This window comes from Ananas comosus, linkage group 7 (assembly GCF_001540865.1).
Source record: "Ananas comosus cultivar F153 linkage group 7, ASM154086v1, whole genome shotgun sequence".
Classification (NCBI taxonomy): Eukaryota; Viridiplantae; Streptophyta; class Magnoliopsida; order Poales; family Bromeliaceae; genus Ananas; species Ananas comosus.
In genome coordinates, this window is record NC_033627.1 from 404,403 (window position 1) to 425,503 (window position 21,101).

General features: G+C 36.8%; 3 protein-coding genes across 5 annotated transcripts; 2 read left to right on the forward strand and 1 right to left on the reverse strand.

Annotated features, from left to right (window-relative positions):
- On the forward strand, positions 1,200-7,249 carry LOC109712860 (probable galacturonosyltransferase 13). Its single transcript, XM_020236645.1, has 6 exons — positions 1,200-1,963; positions 3,360-3,418; positions 3,514-3,669; positions 4,239-4,826; positions 5,463-5,765; positions 6,354-7,249. The coding sequence occupies exons 1-6, from the start codon at positions 1,753-1,755 to the stop codon at positions 6,639-6,641; spliced, it is 1,605 nt and encodes a 534-aa protein (XP_020092234.1). The 5' UTR covers positions 1,200-1,752; the 3' UTR covers positions 6,642-7,249.
- LOC109713063 lies at positions 7,815-12,181 on the reverse strand. Of its 2 annotated transcripts, XR_002217037.1 has the most exons (3): positions 11,696-12,181; positions 8,125-10,388; positions 7,815-8,033 (listed from the first exon to the last, which is right to left on the reverse strand). XR_002217037.1 is itself a non-coding variant. In XM_020237017.1 (2 exons), exon 2 carries the CDS (start codon positions 10,344-10,346, stop codon positions 8,292-8,294), a length of 2,055 nt encoding a protein of 684 aa, XP_020092606.1. In that variant the 5' UTR covers positions 10,347-10,388; positions 11,696-12,181; the 3' UTR covers positions 7,815-8,291. The 2 variants fall into 2 exon arrangements, 1 of the variants encoding a protein (XP_020092606.1); XM_020237017.1 differs by having other exon boundaries at positions 7,815-10,388.
- LOC109713043 lies at positions 16,478-19,315 on the forward strand. 2 transcript variants are annotated; one of them, XM_020236979.1, is made up of 3 exons: positions 16,478-16,672; positions 18,111-18,158; positions 18,255-19,315. In XM_020236979.1, the coding sequence occupies exon 3, from the start codon at positions 18,334-18,336 to the stop codon at positions 19,105-19,107; it is 774 nt and encodes a 257-aa protein (XP_020092568.1). In that variant the 5' UTR covers positions 16,478-16,672; positions 18,111-18,158; positions 18,255-18,333; the 3' UTR covers positions 19,108-19,315. The 2 variants fall into 2 exon arrangements, with proteins under 2 accessions (XP_020092568.1, XP_020092567.1); XM_020236978.1 differs by lacking the exon at positions 18,111-18,158.

Here is a 21,101-nt window from a genome sequence, read left to right on the forward strand (position 1 = left end):
GCATATTATCAAACACCTTCCTTGCACAACCCGCTTCGCCAAAAACCAAGCTTCACCACATGGGCATGAACGCGTAGACCAATTCTCCCTTCCCGGAGCTTCGCGCGAGCCTTTGGAACGTACGGGAGAGTGTTGGAGATGGGCGTGGGATCGCTTTAGATGTTGCGGGGTGTTGCATTTTTGTGGCGGTTGGAGGCTTATTCGGCTGCTGCTCACGGGCGGTCGTGATGCGGAGCCTCGAACTCCGGCGACATGGATTAACGGATAGTCGGATAGGGCAAATTCACCCATTAGTCCCTAAACTTAATGTCGAATTCCACTTCGGTCCTCTAACGTTTTAGAATTACCTTTTTTTAGTTTTTTGTGACATGGAGCCATGGAGGGAAACCTAATACACACAGCTGGTTCATTTGTACGATTGCGCATCACAAAATTGTCGGTGTCTCCACATCTCGTATATTCAAATTAATAAATTAAAATAAAAGAAAAAGAATAAAGAAATAAAAGTTCAACACTAAAAGTTAAACGTCTTTAGAAATTCAAACTATTAAATATTAAATTTAAATATTTAAAGAATCGGAATGAAACTTTGGGCAGAATTTACGAGCCGGTAGTTTAGTTTACCTGTCCGGACGGTTAGAATTTTTGCACTTTCGTCCTTTAAAGTATGGTTATTGCATATATGCATTTTCTAACAATATCACACTTTAAAATATTTATAATGCTTCCATATTATATGCATTTTTGAAAATATTTATAATCCTTTAAAGTATGAGAATATTTTTTTTCAAATTTTTTATATTAATAATAATGAGAGCTACCGACAGTTTCTAGCTTACGTGATAAAAAAATTTAATAATTTAGAATATATTAGATTTTAAAATTTAAATTTAATTATTTTATATTTTTAGATAAGCTGAAATTTTGTTGTTTTATATTTGCAATTAAATTTTTTTTTTTTAAATAATAGTGTAGTGTAACAGGGGAGAGGTAAAATGGAATAAAAGTAAATACTTGGAAATCGTCGGTGCTTTTTTTACCGTCCCTAATTACTTTGTACCTTTTAGATTAGATTCCGTTGCATAGCTTATACGACTAATCACCCTTTTTTCTCTGCCTCTATGAAGTGGCCCCAATCATCATCAGGTCAAATCCTCAAAATCTTTTGTTTATTCGATTTACTCCACCTCTCTCTCCTCCGAAACAAATTAAAATGAAATAAAATAAAAGTCTCGTTCCCATCTCTCTCTCTCTCTCTCTCTCTCTCTCTCTCTCTCTTCACCTTCTCCGCCCCAAGAAGCGTTACGAGATCTCACGAATACGCGATCCAATTCGCTCAAAGCGATACGGATCTCGCAACAGAAGCGAAAACCATCGAGGAAGAGGAATCGGAAGGGGATTTTGCTTTGTTTTCTCGCTTCCTTCTTCGTCGCTGGAGTGGTAAAGGAGATCCTTCTTCTCCCTTCAATTCGGGAAGATCTCCCGAACGAAATTTACCTCGGAAATCCAATGCCGGATCTCGAGGGCCCGGCAAAATCCCACCTTTCCCACCCCCGCCTCTCGATCTCCCCGAGCTCCTCCGCTGTGTTCCATGGTGTTGGGTTGTGGCCGCTTCCGAGGTTCACACCCATGGCGCGTTGCTGTTGAGAGCATCTCCGTCTCCTCCACGACGACGACGACGACGACGACGAGGACGAGGGCGACGGGGGCGCGGGGAGCCGGCGGCGTGACGTGGCGGCGTCGGCTTCGAGGATGCAGATCCGGTTCTCGCCGAGCATGAGAAGCATCACGATATCGAGTACCAATGGGCTTCTCGACTTGATGAAGCTTAAGGCCGCGGCTCGCCACATCTCCTACCGAACCCTCTTCCACACCATCCTCATCCTCGCCTTCCTCCTCCCCTTCGTCTTCATCCTCACCGCCGTCGTCACCCTCGAGGGCGTCAACAAGTGCTCCTCCCTCGGTAAGCTCATTGATTTCCGATTCCTCTGTAATCTCTTGAATCTTTAGGCTATAATGCGTGGATTTCGTGTGAAGTGGGAAATTCGTGTTCATGTTGTTGATTTTGCATTAAATTGGATCACGAGGTGTTCGATGATTTGCCTTTGGATTATGCGATCTTAATTTATATGGTTTGAGCGAAAGGTACCAACTTTATCTCCTGTTACGTCTCTCATTTATCAAATCTCACTTAACTCTGGTGTAAATTAGGGAGTTTGAGTAAAAGTGTTGTTAATTCTGCATCATATTGGATCACAAAGTGCTTAGTGATTTGTCTTTTGGTTGTCATGTGATCTGAATTTCCAGGTTTTGAGATCAAGTTACTAATTTTATCTTTTACTACATCTTGTGATGATCAAAATGTGTTCGGACTCCTTGATTCTGGCACAGTGGCATGTGGTTATCCAATCTCGATCGGCAGGGTTTGTCATAATGCGAATTTCGGTACTTTTGATAAATTTGGTAGCTGAGTTTCCTGATTTGTTAATGTTTCCTTGCTTGTTAGTGCTTGAAGATATCTTTATTTCTATCCGTAAGTGCTTGCGGTTGTTGTCTCCAGCTGTTTTTAGAGTTGGGCTGATTTTGTTCTTGCCAGCTCACTAGGATTTCCAGTTGTTGCACTCTTTTCATTTTAATTGGTATTTTTCCTTTTCTGATATAGTTGTTAAGCTGGCAAATTGCACTCTTTCTTTCCTTTTTTTTCTTCTCGTACAAGATGTTTTGGTACATTTTGTCCAGTTTTCAAATCGCATCCTTTTAGTTGCCGTTATTAAGCTTCTCCTCTTCCTTCTTATCCCAAAAAGTGTGTCTGTAACTTTATGAGATGGATTTGCTTTTGGATGCCAGAGTGACTTGCAAGACGATTTGATGATATTTCCAGTAAAATTGGTTTCTGCAGCTGGTTTCATTGTGGTCTCAATCTAGATATTAGGAATAATGAAAGGGACTAGATCCTATCTAATTTTAGGTTTAGATCTGATTTGGAATTCCCTTAACACTTATTGTTTTAGTTTCCATAAGCTGTAGGACAAATTTAGTGGCATACATCAGGTATCTTAACTAAAATCTGCTGAAGCACTAGCCCAATTCTATCCTCTTCCTATATATTTTTGTGTTTCCTCTTCCACTTTTGCTTCTTTGGTATGAGACCACTACAAGGTGTTTGCTGTAGTGCAATGATTTTATATTGTCTTCTCTTCTCTTGTATCATAAACTCTTTGACTGTGTGTGTTGGTTATATACGAATATAAATTGTTAACTGCAAAATATATAGGCAACTTAGTAGCTTTGCTTTGGTGCAATACAGTTTGGTAGGTCAGTGAAATCCATTTTTCATTAATTCTTTCTGCTTGTATCAGATTGTTTAGGAAGGCGGCTTGGTCCAAGATTTCTTGGCAGGGGTGGTGACTATTCAATGGTACTTATCCATTCTTTTATATTCAAGTTTACAATATGATCGTTGAAAGAATAACTTTGGTTCTTACACTAGATTGCGTAATTGCACTTATGCAGAGGCTTGTGAGAGATTTATACAAGATACTTGACCAAGTAAACTCTGAGGAAGTTCCAGTTGGTTTTAAGGTGCCAGAATCTTTCAATGAATTACTCTCTGATATAAGGAATAACCAGTATGATGTGAAGACATTTGCTTTGAAGTTGAAGGCAATGGTATGCTTTCTAGTTTTCTGGCCAATAAGGGTGACTTTTAGAAATGCTGCATGTTGTATTTTATTTATCCACCATGTGGTTAAAATTCGTAGCATTTTGCCATCCTTCTTAACAGCAGGGTTCTAACAAAAACCAGAAACCAAAGGGGCACAAAGTGTTACTTTTTGAACCACAGGATCTAAAGTGAAATCAGGCTATACCATAAAGGGTTCTTTTTTAAGTTTTCCCAAAATAATTTCATTTATTGCTCTAAATTTTGTTCTACAAAAGTTTTAGCGTACGAAAGTCAACTTTTAATGTATGTTCTTCTCACTAGGTTATTTATGGCTTGCGCTTCTGCATATCCTATTTTCATTCTTGAATGCACATAAATTTTATGAGATGCAACATTTATTGAACTTAAAAAGTTTTTTCCCAACATACTAAATTGATTTAGGTGGAATAAGTTTTTGTCCTTGCTGAGAGCAACATTAAAAATTAATTATACATGGATTCTTTTTATAAAACTGATTCGGCGATTAGTTCTGGTTTTTTCCCCCTTTTCTCTTAGTAAATGTGTGTACATGCAGATGGAAAATATGGATAGGGAGGTAAAAAGATCAAGACTAGCAGAACAGTTGCACAAGCACTTTGCAGCGACAGCAATTCCTAAAGGCATTTACTGCCTCTCTTTGCGATTGACCGATGAATATTCATCCAATGCTCATGCAAGGAAACAACTACCACCTCCGGAAATGTTACCTCTCCTTTCAGATAACTCCTACCACCATTTTATTCTAGCCACTGATAACATTCTTGCTGCCTCAGTTGTGGTCACATCGGCTGTCCGATCTGCTTTAAAGCCTGAGAAAATAATTTTCCATGTGATCACCGATAAGAAGACTTATCCGGGTATGCATTCATGGTTCGCTTTGAACCCTATTTCACCTGCGATTATTGAGGTGAAAGGTGTTCACCAATTTGACTGGTTAACAAGAGAGAATGTACCAGTTCTTGAAGCTATGGAAAATCATCACGGTGTTAGAATACATTATCATGGAAATCACCTCACAGGGACCAATGATGGAGATAACCCTAGGGTTTTCGCTTCGAAACTGCAAGCCAGGAGCCCAAAATACATTTCTCTGCTCAATCATCTGCGGATATACCTGCCTGAGGTAAAATAGCTCATGTTATATGGGCATCATTTCTTTCTGTAGGTTATCTCATCTATATTAGTGAATCTTGTATAACATACTTCACCATTCCAAATGTTGAATCTGGTTAACAATACAGTTAAGAAATAATGTATTAGCAAAGCAGATTTACAAAGATGACAATGTCGAACTTTATAAGGTTATTTGTCCATAACAATACCTAAAATGGGTGGCTACAGGTTTGCTGTCGCTTTTATTGTGCTGCACCTAGGCCTATGCAGATACAGTATATGGGGAGTGGTGAAAGGAACTCCACTCACATATGCAGCTGCGCATGTAGGCATGCACTGGTTTTTAGACAACTGGTCAGTAAAATTGGTGAAATGTGCAACCAGAGAATGGGATCTCACCTTTTATAATTATAAATTTTTGTGATGTCAGTTAACAATAAGTATCTCAAATAATAAATCAAAAATTTTCCACTCTTGAGATATGATGAATACTGCCAAAATTGAAATGCATAAAGCAAAGGATTCAATAATCTCATAAATCACATTTCCTCTCTGGCCTAAACTGAAGTATTTCCCCTTAGTTTCTTGAAATTTGGGTCATTTTGCTCACTTACTAATTCTGGTGCTTTATATACTTTTTGAACAGCTCTTTCCAAACCTCAACAAGGTGGTATTTCTTGACGATGATATTGTTATCCAGCGGGACTTGTCTCCGCTGTGGGATATAGATCTTCATGGGAAGGTAAATGGAGCTGTTGAGACTTGCAAAGGTGAAGATGGATGGGTGATGTCTAAGCGCTTCAGGACATACTTTAACTTTTCTCACCCCCTCATAGCAAATAATTTGGACCCTAATGAGTGTGCATGGGCATATGGGATGAACATCTTTGACTTGAGTGCATGGAGGAAGACAAGTATTAGAGAAACATATCATTTCTGGGTGAAGGAGGTAAAACTTTAATTCATTCCCATTCTTCACAATTTAGTGAGTAGCCATGCAATTTCACTTTAAATGTGTCCCTCATGAGATTTGACTTTTGGAAAGAAATCTACGTGCTTATTGTTTATCATTATATATACTTGCTTGTTGAAGCATGTTTATCCCGGCTCAACTATGCAAAGCTTGGACTGCTGTAAGGCTTGATTCTGGAAATACCTACATAGTTTTATATCCATTAATCCTGTCATTCATTTTTTGTCATCCGAGTTCACATTTAGTGAAGAAAGCTAAATTTCAAGAATCAGTGGCTCATTGTTTTACAACTTCTGTTGAAAAGAAACTTTTGATTTAGTTGATAAATTACTAGCTATAATGTCATGGAAATGCTTTTAACAATATGATTTTTAGAGCACTTGTACCCTGTTCACCATTCAGGTTATCTATACTGAAACTTTGACGTGTGTTACTTTACGTTTTTGTCATATCATTTTACCAAATCACTGCTCTGTTTTACTTTCAATTTCCCTAATCAGAGCACCTGAGCCTGATCTTATTTTTATAGTCTTTGGTTCTTTCCTGTCTTCCATTCCATTGCAGAATCTGAAGTCGAACCTCACACTATGGAAGCTTGGAACATTACCACCAGCTCTTATAGCCTTCAAAGGCCATGTTCATCCTATAAATCCATCTTGGCACATGTTAGGCTTGGGCTATCAGGAAAAAACCAATGTCAACAGTGTACAAAAAGCCGCCGTGATACACTACAATGGACAATGCAAACCTTGGTTGGAAATTGGGTATAAGCATCTCCAGCCATTTTGGACGAAGTATGTGAACTACTCGAATGACTTCATAAAGAATTGTCATATTATAGAACCTCGATAACTGATAAATAAGACTTGAAAAATAATTAGAGGAGAGTAAGCAGTGAGATGGAATGGAATGCATTAATCTATCATTGGATGCTCGCGATAGGATATTCTTCAAGATTATCAAGAAGAAATTGGTGAGATGAGCACTACACTCAAAGATGGCTGTTGCCTCGACAACCCATATCACTTCAGCAGTACTCGCTTTTCTAGTGGCATAGGAAATTCTTTTAATTATGTATCATAGTGATTGAAGTTTCGTCGGTATTATGAAGGTAGTTATTTGATGTCTTCCTGGAGGGGTATATAATGCCTATTGGTGTAAATGATGCTAGAGAAGTAGCCATGGGCAGAGCAGCAGATTACATTTTTCGCCACCGCGAAAACAAGGATCGTAGTTTTGTCTCATGATGCGCTTATAATCCCGCTGTACACCCTTTCTTTTTTCCCTTTTTGCTATTTGATAATTTATTAAACTTAACCTTTTCTCGGTTCTCTATTTGTCCTCTGATTAAGAGGACATGATTATTGTTGTAGGCCCCCATGTATTTATGGGGTACTTTAAGATATTTGTTACTATTTATTAGATATTGAAATGTGCAGGTAATAATTTTTTAACTCTTATCTCCTTGCTAACATCTGTTGATGGTATTCTTATTCCATTTCTTGCCAGCTAATGTTGCTAACCGTGTAAGAATGAAAGGAAAGTTTACTGTTTTTTTCCCATTGCTCTTTTAATAAATGAAATATTGAAATAGGAAAGCTTAATTTAAAGGGGAGTGCTTTAATTTGTGGATTCTTCTATAGTTGGTGCTTCAGTTGCTTATTCATTTCTTTTTTAATCTTTTTGGCTTGATTGGCAAGTGGCGGTGAGCTTTTTGAATCTCAAAAAGCTCAGCGGGTGCCAAGAAGGTTTCAAATTGAAGATTCTGATTTTGGTGAAATTTGATTGGAAACAGGTTCGCAATCTTTTTCCTTGCAAATTGCTGTTATGCCTAAGTCATTGGCAAAAGCACCAAACCGAGGCTTCTACAGTTTGTGTCCATGCACCTGATTTTTATTTTCTCTATTAGAAAAATTATTTCAGAAGCTGGGCCACATGAGCACCTAGTTTGCCTACTGTAAGAAAAGAATTACTTGCTGATATACATATAATCACAACTAGTGAAAATAAACAGGAACAGATTGGTAAATCAAACATCAAATTTTGAGAATCACCAGTATCATTTACAAGATAGATTTAAATAACAAATTATAAAAGAAAACGACATACACATACACAAAAGGTTTGGAAATAACACCCTCAGATATTTAGTCCAATTACAACCTTCTGAGAATGACACAAGGGAAAATTCTATATAGATGCCACTCAAAATAGCAGTACCTCCCACAGCTTATTATTCAACATCTGACATGTATGAGAAGAATCAAATCAAATTGGTATTTAAGTATCAAACCAAAAAAAAAAAAAAGAAGAAGAAAATGAAAAAGATTTATACCGCCACTCTCTGCAGTGCATCGAAAGGCTGACAACAAGCCACTCACATATACAGGAAACATACAAACCTTTCAACTCCTCAAGAAAGAAATTAAAGATTATATGGAGTAATCCGCAAGGGGCAAAAAATGTACGCAATCTATTAAATACTTACGTCACGAAATAAAATCACGGAACTTCGGCTGTCGGAACTGATTTGCTTTCTTGCAGCAAGATCACAGTTTCAAAAGCACCCACCAAGGCCTTCACCTTACTCTTTCTAGTTTCAACAAGCTTACTCGCCGTTTCTTCTATGACATGATTGAATAGGCCTTGTGAATCTTTCTTTCCTAGCACATCTTGATGTCTCAACACAATAATTGGTGCTTCTGAGGTACTCGAGTCTACAGCAGCAGACTCTCTCCTCCTAATGAAGTTTCTCCCCTCCACTTCCCCTTTAGTATTCTGATTTTCACCGACCACTCTCGGCTTCCTGAATTTTAGTCTTCTCGGTCCATTGTTCTCGGACTGAATGTTCACCACCTTGCCTCTGCGAAATTTCATCTTGTGGGGTGAAGTCAAGTTATCGTCGGAGATAACACTTGCACTTCTTCTCAATTTCCTGATGTTTACACCTTTTAAATCATTCGAGACTTCAGTGATTGCTGACACGGAGCCATGCACTTCTTTTCCACGAGATGAAATCGATGGTGCAGGTTTTGATGATGAGGCCAACAATGAACTTCTCGCTGGTGAGGAGAAATTGTCTTTGAAAGATTTCTTTTTTATGATCTTAATATCTGTCTTCTCTAATTTCCAGTCAATGACATGTAAGGTTTTCTCCTTGATATTATCAGCACGAGAATCCAATCTTCCAAGTTCCCTTTGGTTCTTTGTTGGGGAGATGGAAATAGCTTTATTGTATTTTCTCAGCTTAATGCTTGAAACCGACTTGAGAGCAGCCTTTACAGGAATAGACGGCTTGAGCTGCTTCCTCACATCCTTTTGTCCATTGTCTGGCTCATCTTCGCCCTCGGTAGTCTTCTTCGCCAGGCTCTTTCGGCTTGCTTGGCCTCCTAAAGAAATTGATGAAAGTTTTGTTTTCACCACTGAAGTTTCTGGCTTTGGAAAGCTACGACGTTTGACAGATAAATCAGTTGCAGTAGGTGATGACAAAGATTGATTCTCGTTAACTCTTGATTTGACAGATGCAATCATACTCTTTACAGACGATGGGCTCTTCTTCGTCTTCTCGTTGTTACTTGTTTCTTTGAAAGATTTTAGTGTTCTTTTAAGAGGAGATGGAGCAATTTTATTTCTGCCAAATTCCCCTTCTTCACCATTCTTTTTCTTGGTAGTTTTAGCCTTATCAGAACCCTCAATTTTCTCAACAACCTTTGGTTTTCTCAGTTCTGGCTTTTTCAAATCGCTCGAATTCGAAACCTTCATTGATTTCTTTTCCATAGAAAGTCCCGCTGCTTGCTTACGGGGTGTTTCTTCCATTTGATTACCTTTGTTTTTGACAAGTGCTTCAGCTGTTCCATTAAGCTCAGCCGATACAATGGCTTCTTGAACATATTCTGTGATTGGCCCTAAGCTTACATGCTCCTCGGATAATCCTTCTCCAGCCGACTTTATGCTTAAATTTTCATCAGATGATCCCACCGAATCAGCTCGTGCATCTTTGTCCAATGCATCACTTTTCTGGATGGTTGATGGTATCACTAATTTTATGCTCACAGCCTCCTCAGACGATCCTCCATCTATATCAGGTGGTGTATTTCCAAGAGAAAAGGCACCCTTTAAATCAGCTGTGTGAGAGCTAAGATCTGTGCTCAAAGGAGCTTCTGCTGGTGCTTCTGCTAAATTCATGGGTGGATCAAAAAGCTGATATACTTTTTCAGGTGGCAATGGCATCGACTTAATAGAACGATCATCCTCTGACGAAGATATCTTCGGCTTAACCTCTTCTCTCTTTCTTCTCCCTTTATGGCTTGTAATAATTAACTGATCTTTTTCTCTCTCAGGAATCTTAATAGTATTATTTCCCTTTTGGAAATGAACAGGTATCCTTTTCTTAGTATCAAACCCATGTTTATGTCCATATTTACAGAAGTCGTGGCAAGAACCAGAAGAAGGCTTGAGATAATGGGGTATAGGCTTTGCGCTGCCATTATCTGCTTTCGCTCTCGAGTTTATAGGAGTTGGTGAGATAATGCCCCTCTCTGTTGCTTCTTCACTCATTGAAACAAGAGAAGAAGGATAGTGTCGCTCACTGCTGCAATACTATTAGCAAGAAGGCATGTGATTAAAAGGCTAGTCCTGTTCTAATAGTGAACAGAAGAAGTAGCAAAAGAACTTTAGAAACAAGTGCAATAGATCAAGTAAGTTTCCTGTAGTTGCTTTTACCAAACCTTTACTATACACAAATTTTAAGAGTCTGTATTGAAAATAATAATAATAATAATAATCTCTAATACAATCTACTGCGACTAGATAAAATATATGAAAAAGGTAAGCCTACTTTAAGAAGTCTAAAAAGAACTAAATACTGAAGCTATAATAAAGATATTCAGAGAATGGAATAGACACAAGCAAACAGCAGAGACTCCATTATAAACATCAATTATTTGATGAAGGTGACATACTATCTAATGTATCCTTTACCAATCCTTCATCAATCAAAAGGTTAGAAAAGATGATCTAATTAATGCTACTTCGCATCACCGATAAACTTTCCAAATTTCCGACAGTGTAAAGATATGCTGCAGGAAGAAAAAGTAAAGTACAAATTTATCTCTTAACAGCACACTTCAATTTAATGTAACAAGTTCCTGAAAAAATGAGGAAAGGGGATTTGATCTTATGATTCGCAGAATCCTATTTGCCGTAATTGAAATCCACCAAATTCAAGGAAAACATCAAAAGAAATTTGAAGCCTACAGGAAGTCTTAATTTTAAAACTATTCAACTTTCATGTCCATCTTCCTTGCAGGTAAAATCTACTAAAAATGATACATGCTATATGAATATGTAAAAGCAAAAATACCAATTAGGGACAATGACCTTAATACTATATATTATAAACTAAATTTGTTCCTCCTCATGCCATTAAAAAACACAACTAAGTACAGAATAAATTTTATTGAACCTATTTACTAATAAAACACAAGATGATGATGACAAGAACTATCCGAAGTATATGAAGTGCATCAATTACATTAATCTTTCAATTAATTATACAAGTCAAACAGAAAACAGAGAAGAAAAACCTATGCAAAAACTATTAATAACGGGGAATTGAAACTATTCATTCATATCAACAAAACCTGGTTATTCATTAACAGAACATATTAAACAAATACTGTTTCATATTAAAATACCACGATTTTTAACCTCTTCTACATCAACAAAAAAGGTTCCCTTTTTTTATTTTTACTTTTTTCACGTCCAAACAGGGCACGACAATTGAAACTAACCAATTCGAAAACAACAAAATATGAACTTTGGGCTTATAAATCAAACGAAAGGAACAAAACAAACTGATTCAAAACCCACCACAAAAAAAAAAAAAAAGAAAAAAAAAGACCAACCTTTTCTCTTCCACGTAAAACGCCTCGGTGGGCTCTGGAAAGATCGCGAAATACGCTTCAAGATCGCACCTTTCGACGATTTCGTACACCACAAACCCAAAAATTAAAAGGAACCGCCACCAATTGAGGTCTCTCTCCAACAGCAGCGAAAACGCAGCTCCCACTTTTAGAGACCTTGCACGCAAAACAAAAGCTCCCTCGCTTCCTCTCGGTTTTTCGCTTTGTTCCCACTTTTCCCGGGGTGGTGAATTGCGATGATGATCGAAAGCGAAAGGAATAAATAAAGGAAGAGAAAGAGAAAGAGAAAGAGAATCGAGAGAGAGAGAATCGAGAGAGCGAGAGAGAGAGAGGGAGAATGGGGAGGACCCCAAAAGCCCAAATGGGCAAAGGCACGGGATTGGGCTATTGTTGGGAAACTATGAAAGTGAGGTCGAAGGAGCAGGGGAATGGGATTATGAATCCTCTCACAATTTCTTCTTTTTTTTTTTCTCTTTTCCCACTGTTCGCTTTTATAGGGTCAGGAAAAGGTTTTGGAAAATAATTTAGTAAAGTAATTGAGTAGCAAAGGAATCCAAGAAAATAATTGAGTAGTTCAATTCAATGCGTTGAATAATTTATGGTAAACGTATTTATCCTCCGATTTTAAACAATTTACGTATTCTTCAAAAACATTTTACGCGGTCACAAAATAAATGAGTAAGAATCAAACTTTCTAATGACTGCTAAGCTCTAAATTAATAAGCATTAATGTATTTCATTAACTTCTAATTTTTCTTTTTAAGATGCATGATAGCCAATGAATTTCGGTAGAATTGAATATTAAGAAAAATCAAATATACAAAGTAACCAATTTAGATACACTCATACATTTGATTGTTAGCATAGGTAATTAGTGATCATATTATTTGGATCTAATCTACAATTTTGTAGAGTGACAAATCAAATTGAATTCAGTGCATAATTTTATTTTTTTTTTTTGAGTATTTTCACTTGCCATTCTCAATTTTAGGCATCTTTTCATATTTCTTATAACAAAAGTTCTTTTTTTTTTTAAAAAAAAAAAAGAAGAATCCAAAAGAGAAACTTAAATACATACATTTCAACTCTTTGTTTTACATACAAAGGCAGTTAACAAGTCAACTCCATCGATATGGGACAAAAATTATAAGTTTTGGATCCTACATTTGACCACTATATTCTTTTTTCCAAACAAAATCGAAATAAAATGTCTAAGTATAATTTATATAATTTTTTTTTTACAAAACCAAAATAATTTTCTAGATTTAGATTAATTGCACTCTAACCACACAAACACTCACACACACAAAAGAAAAAGAAAGAAAACAAAAGAACACGAGAGTATAGGATTTGAATTGGGCCTATTACGGATCTTACCCGAATCCGATCCACTGCTTGAAAAATTGATTAATAATTCAGAAAAATAGGCAAAAACGTGTGATTGGTTGAGGCAAAGTCAAAGGAGGGACCTCATTCGCTGGTCCACATGGTCCAGCATCCGTGATGCATTTAACCCGACACGTGTCATTACGTGGACACGCGTGATGAGTTGGCAATCCAAGTTACTGCTACCAATAGTGTAAAGGTCGTGATTGGGATTCTTCTAGATTACATCTTTTATTATTTATTCCTTTACTTTTCAAAATGCTTTAGTTATGCTTTAGTTCGTTTCTAGTTAAGCAAAAAATTTACCTATGTATTACAAAAAAAAAAAAAAAAAAAAAAAACATAAATTTCTTTATAGGTTACTCTATGATATTGGTATGTTTGCTATACAAACTCACCAGCGGAATCAAATACTTAGGGTTTTTTTTGCATTTAGACCCCTGACAAATTTTTATTTTAAAAATAGCCCTGTTAAAATTTAATTTGCAAAAATGGCCCTGGGCTTGCCACGCAGGCGCCACGTCAGCGCCACGCGGGCAGGGCTGGGCTCGTGTGTTAAGTTGAACACGGCAAACCATTCACCGTGTTTAGACACGGTGAATGATTCACCGTGTTCAACTTAATACCCTGGCCCCAGCCCTGCCCACGTGGCGCTGACGTGGCGCCTGCGTGGCAGGGATAGGGCCATTTTTGCAATTTTAATTTTGATAGGGCTATTTTTAAAATAAAAATTACTCAGGGGGCTATTTGCAAAAAAAGCCCAAATACTTATAATAAAACATGAGAAATATTAGAAAATACGTTGAATGTCTAGCTTGAAAAAGAATTATTATTAGGAATTACTATTTTAATGGCTCGTAGCACCCAACGCTGTGCTAAGAGAAAAGCAAAGAGCAAATGGTTGAACTCAGTTTAATTAAGGCATCAAAGTTAATTAGGAGTTGCGAAATATACACATTTGCACATGTAGTTTAGCTGCTTGTTTCTGTTTTTTTTTTGAGAAAAGTAACACGCTATCTGCTTCATTCATTGAAAATATGAATTAGACTACAAGGGTGGGACAACGAAGGCCCCGAGGAGAACGTGAAAAAAAATATCCCTTATAAGGATTGAAGGGTACCTTTCTACTTTGATCTTCAATTACAGTATAATAGGCCCACTGTAGATACTAAAGATTAGTGTTGAAANGGCTGTAGCAGATTTTTTTTTTATAGCTAATCATATGATTAGTCCCACTAACACAGTTGCTTTGGGTATAAAGATCACTTATCTATACATTATTTAACCTTAGAACATACTTTCAATTTATCCTTAAAATATACAGGAATATCCCTTATAAGGATTGAAGGGTACCTTTCTACTTTGATCTTCAATTACAGTATAATAGGCCCACTGTAGATACTAAAGATTAGTGTTGAAAAAAAAAAAACAAAAGAAAAGGATCACTGTTCCATCTCTCTTTTTTTTTTTTTTTTTTTTTTTTTTCTATCTAATGCCTACAAATTAAGCTAGTACGTACGTAGGCCCATATATACATAGTTATCTATGAAGGTTGTACAGCAAATATCTTTATACTGAGATCAAAGGAATTACATAGAGTTTAATATTTATAATAATAATTAATATACTCACGCAACGGTTTCATAATCAGAATACACAGTTAATTATAAGATCATTAACTAATGTCCAGTGATTATCAAGTTGTACTCTCTCTCTCTCTCTCTCTCATCTGAAAATGAAATCTCAGCCTTATGTAGAAATTAGGTGAGGGAGACGATCGACCCACCAACCAAACAAAGGGTGTACTTAATTAATTTCTAATAAAATCAGAATATTATATACTTAATTTCTCAAATGTTGCTTCCCTATGGTGACCACAAGATAAGCATCAAATTAGCATCGCATGGACCTTGCATGATATATATAATTTTTGTGGGAGATGAGATTCTTCTTAATTAGACCAAGTACTAATTAGTCTCCTAAGCCCAGTAATATAGAACTTAACTAATTCTTTCGCATAGGACGTGCGTTTGATCCACCAAACTCACCAACTTCACCCAGTCCTCAAAAAACATTTCGAGAGAAATAAAAAAAATATGTGACATGCATGCATTGGCGCAATGATGATTAATTATCTCTCCTTTAATGAGATTGATTGGACGCAATTTAAGCTAAGTTAGTATTTGCACTAAATTTAACTCAATGCAGATTGTATATAAATTAAAGCTTATTGGGGAAATAAATTAATTAAGCAGTCTAAAGAATCTTATTCACTTAATCATCCTTGTGCTTTTTCTTTGTATATATAATGATATTTTTTATGTAAATTAATCATCTTTATTCCTCAATTATGACATGCAACCAACTTCCAATTTAGTTAACGTCCCTTTTCGATGCTTAACTGTGAGTGCGACATATATATATGAAATGGTTTAGCATCAGAATATCTATCAATCGTAATGAACTAGTTAAACCATCCCCCCCTATTGATCATGACCTTAAATTCATGAGCTACAACACAAGACAATTACAAGTTACAACTACACATACAATGGCCGAACAGAGCCTGGTCAACCCATCGGGTGTTATGATCAATTTATAGACACATGATGAACCAACTTGACCACACCATAAGTTCCTGAGCAGGTCGGAAACATGGCATGCCAATCTATAATGATGGTTCGGGTGTTAAAAGGCGGTAACTTGATGACTAATATGATGGCAACCAACTATTACTTTTCAAAGAGAAAGATAGCAACTTATCTGCTTAGTTTTCTTTTGTTTTTTAAAAATAAACCTAGATAGAAATGTGAAGCAGCAATGTTTCCAACTTCCAATCTCAGATATCAACCATAAAGTTCTTAGCGAACTGTTCTAGGTACGGTCGGGCGGCAACTAACTATTATTGAATTTAAAGATTTAATATTTCAATTTAAAATCTTAATTCCAAAAGTTTTAATTTTTGGATGGAAGTTTAAATTTTAAATTTTAAATTTAAATTTAATTTTAAAATGGGAGACCAAGTATTAACTCTTTTTGGTCCAGTTGCTTTATTGAAAATGCTTAGATTATGGGCCTGGGCCTAAATTCCTTCGGGTCAAATTTAAGCCATATCCAGCTAAAGCCCGAGCTTCTCCCCATCTAGCTCGATGGGCTTTTATGACTCAAATTAGTGGGTTCGGGTTCGGACCCTTCCGGATCCGACTCAGTCCAACGAGTCTCCCCGATCTCACGACCCAAATTATCGGAACAATTTGCGGCGAAGAGCACGTACAGCTGTCCCATTTGATCCACCGTTCGTTTCCGTACGGACGGATTGGATTACTACACCTATTGATGCTTATTTGGCACCTGATCTCACAGATATATTACAATTACAATTAATTAATAGGACGAGGTCGGATTCGTTTCTCTCTCGGAGTTGAGGAGAGGGAGAGAGAGAGAGAGAGAGAGAGAGAGAGAGAGGAGGGAATGGAGGGTTTCGTCCTCTTCGTCTCTTCTTCTCGATCCTTCTCCTCCTCTCCCTATTTTTCCTCTCAGATTTCGTGGCTCTAGGGCTTCGCGATTCGTAAGGTGGTTTCCTCCTTTTCGATCTTATTGTGGAACAAATATAGTGATTCGATTGTCGTAGCTTGATCTGTAAGCATATAGTTTTGATTTGTAATATTTAACTCTCAATATGTTTCTTTTTTTTTTTGCTCTGAATTTGCGGTCAAAGTAGTTTCGTGTGTTTGTACGCTTCGATCGATTTAATTGTGTTTAATTTGGTCAGTTTAGCTCTTATTTTTTGTTTACTGTTTAATATTAGTCGGGTTAAGGTTGCAAGTTTTATGAGTTGTTTGCGGAAAACTAGGTGCTATAAAGGACTAAATTCGACTAAATTCTTCGCTATATATACTATTGCAAATTATGTACTTTATTACATTCCTCAAGCTTGCTTTTTGTTTAGGATTTATAGTTTTTCCTCTTGTTTCGTAGTAATCTGTAGAAATATGGCCTTAAAAGTTTTTTTTTTTCCCGCTGGTTTTACAACTTATAGTGTTTATTGCCTTCCTGTTATGTTGATTTGATTTTAAACCTATCAATTTTGTGCCATTTGTTTTGTTTTCCTAGTTGGGATAAGAATTGTGATGATGAATGGTCATCTTTTTCTAGATTAACCATTATACTTAATGTGGAAAAGTTAGGCGGTGAGCTAGGTAGTATTTTAGCCATAATTACTATGGAGAAATTATGCAACCGCCTTAGTTTAACACGCTACATGTGGCATGCCCATTTGTTCTAGGCAAGCCAACCAAAGAGTGACTTTTTTGTAAATTAATGATTCTTGTCATTTTTGATTGCTATGCTTTGATGACCCTAAGGTGTTAAAAAGAGATGGTTTGTAGTGTCTCTGTTGATCGTTGTTAGACCCGGAGCTTCCTGTTGAGTTTATTTAGAAAGCGTAGCGTCAGAACGATGAATTTAAACATTGAAAAACAATCGAGAAGATTGGAATTGCATTCTCTTGTGGCTTGTTCGGATGCTATAACATTTTATTCTTCTTGGATACTTAATAAGCCTTTAGTATTTGGTTCTTGAAAGCATGAGAAAATATCTTTTAGCAAAAGGGTTGTAGTGGTCGTAATATTTCCGGATGAGTCCATTACAGATTAAATTGGAGGGGTGGCATTCACTGTCCTGAAAAATCAATATTCCTAATGCTTCAAAATGTACTGAAAGTGAAATTCCCATGCTAAAATTACCATAGGAGACCCTAATCAAACACAAGTTATCACTATACAGCTTATTTCAGCATCTAAACTGGCCCTACAATGAGAAAAAGTTCGTGTTTTAGGAGTTAATCTTTCTTTTCTACTTCACTACTAGATGCATTGTATATAATTAGTTTTAACAATTGACATCAAGAAGCAGTTTTTGCCCCCTGCCCTATGATGATGTTCAAGCTGTAAATCCAATCCCTTAATATCTAATATATTCTCGGATTTGCGGTTGTTTATTCATTATGCAGGATTTGTCTCTTGGACCATTTGTTTATCTGTTTACTATTACAAATCTTGTAAGATCATTTATTCACTAGAATTTCTCCTTTCAGTTTCATTCTTTTCCTGAGAAGCTCTTTGCGATAAGACTAATCCTTAAATCCTTTTCTCAGGTTGCGTAGTTTGGCTGCTGATTGGATATAACCCTCCCCTGAGATGTCCTCTTAGCATGCTATACTTTCCCATACCACAATGTGGCGATTTGGTTCTCATGCCATAGCAAGAAATATAGGCCCAAAGTGTGGCTTGTCAAAACCACGCCCGACCAGCCCAGATTGCTCTGACGATGATGTATCCCCATGCGCGACGAGAGAAGAAGCGCTTGAGTGCCCAATTTGCTGGGAATCCTTTAATATCGTGGAGAACGTGCCTTACGTTCTATGGTGCGGCCACACCCTTTGCAAGAACTGTGTGTTAGGGCTTCAATGGGCCGCCATGAAATTCCCAACTTTACCCATCCAATTACCACTTTTCATTTCATGCCCCTGGTGCCATTTACTTTCATTTCGACTTATATATAAGGGTGAATTGAAGTTCCCATGCAAGAACTACTTTTTGCTGTGGATGGTTGAGAATATGAACGGTGATAGGGCGAAGCGCCAAGAGGATTGGCCATCAAATAGCTCAGTCCAGGGAAGCTGTTCTCTCCACCGCGACAATTACACCGTGGTCCCTCAACATCTCCACAACAATCACTCACTCTTCGACACTAGTCATGCCGAACACTTCAGCATGGAGAGGATATACTCGTCTCTTCAGAAATCGCTGGTTCTTTTTGTTCATCTCACTTCGAAGTTCCCTCTAGTGGTCATATTCCTCCTCATCATTTTATATGCAATACCCGCAAGTGCTACCATCTTGGCCCTGTATATGCTTGTCACTATACTCTTTGCAGCGCCTGCTTTCTTGATTTTATACTTTGCGTACCCTAGTTTGGATTGGCTTGTCAGAGAAATCATCACATAATATGTGCTGTTATTTATTGCCACGCCTTGTAGGGTTTGGGCATCTTCTAGTGCCTGTGCTGGGGTCACCGTGAACTATTGTAATATATACGACAGCAATGTCTTTCCTGATTGAACTGATGTTTGCGATGTACACTTAAAAGGGTTTGCATAGTGTACATGTATATGTTTGCTCTTTTAAAATGTCGGCATACGAATAGTTCTTCTTACTCTGTTTTTTTTTGGTGGTTTTAAGTTGCAGTCAAATATTTCAGACTTTCTTATTGTCGGGAATCTTTTCTCCTTTTCTCTTTTCTCTTTTCTGATCCTGCATTTTGATTTTGCTAAAACAAAAGATTCTGCATAAAGATAGTATTGAATTGATTGTGTGTAGTAGCTTCCTACATGCTTTGTGCCCTTTTCAGGTTTTGTCCTTGAACATTTCTCCTTCTATGTGGTCCGTTTTATGAATTATGTTGAGCTTGCAAATAAATCTACACCATACAGTTGCACGATTGATCTGCCAATTAATTATGGTTATATGTGCATGTTATAAAATAATCTAAAAATTTGTTTTTAAGGATAGAATTTCGCTTTCCTGCCTACCTCTTCGGTGCTTTTAAGATTGAATATTAACTTATTACTATTTTTCGCTTATAGAATGTGAGAGATCTCTCCAGAAGATTATCCTTATCACCTTTCATTTTGTTACTCTAAAAATGGGTAGTTTGTCATACTAATTATAAGCTAGGCATGCTGGAGCTATCAAGATAAGTTGGCTTTATGAATTGCGTATGTTGGAACAAACATTTCTCTTTCTATGAGGTATGCTGGAGCCATCAAGATTATAAACGTAACCTAATTGAAATAAAAAAACAGCAAATAGCAATCAAGTACAGTAATTCCCAAGCATCTGATAATGGCCCAACATTTAGAAATTGATGAATAGTTCTGCACAATTTTCCCGATGATGTCTCGGAGAAAGACACCTTTGAGTGCTGTCACATCAAACGAGAAGGCACTTCAATAATGTGAGCAAATTAATTAAGACAACCAATATTGCAATACCAGTTTTGTGAAAGAATCGTTGTACTCTAAAAATTTGAGCCGTTAAAAAATAATATTTTAGATATTTTTATATTTCACGTTCCCTCTCACGTACGAGCTCAAGATTTTTTAACCGGCCTATAATATAGGCTTGAATTAAATGAAAAAAAATTAATATGATAGGAGCCTGACGTGACTTGAACTCAAAATTCAGAAAATTAATATACTAGGAGCCTGATGTGACTCGAATTTAGGACCCAGATAATTAATATACTAGAACCCTGACATGACTCGAACTCGGGACCCCTGTTTTGATACCATGTGAAATAATAGTTGTACTCTAAAAACTAAATCTGTTAGAGAACACAGTTTATATATTTTTTAGTTATAGTTAATTATGTTAGAAGCTTGGAATGGCTCAAACTCAGGACCTTCTATTTTGATACCACGTGAAACAACTTTATACTCTAAAAGTTTAAACGGTTAGAGAACGGTATTTTAAATATTTTTATATTTAACAAGGTTAAGGTTGTAACAATCTTGCTAAATAGTGAATTAACGTTTGCTCTTTTGCACATGTAAAATATGTTTATTATTACAGCTTTTAATGTGAGAAAATTACTCGTTCAGGTGGGGGAACAAAAAAAGAAGTGAAAAAACTACAACTGTGGGTTCGTCTATAATGTTGTTGCATAGTTTGGGAGCATGCTGAGACGTGAAGATTACGCATCATCATGCCATATGCACGTCTCACTCCTCCACGCACTAGTCACATAATTACGAGCCTCAAAATGCGCTTAAGAACCCAACAAAATGATTTAAATCGGAATCAAACCAACAAATGTTATCGGCATGTGCATGGCTCTTGTTAAATGAAAGCACCATGTTGTGAAAAAGTTTAAAGTACTGAACCCATAAAAACAGAGGTATACGTAATTATATATGACTGCAATTTATAACTTATCCTAG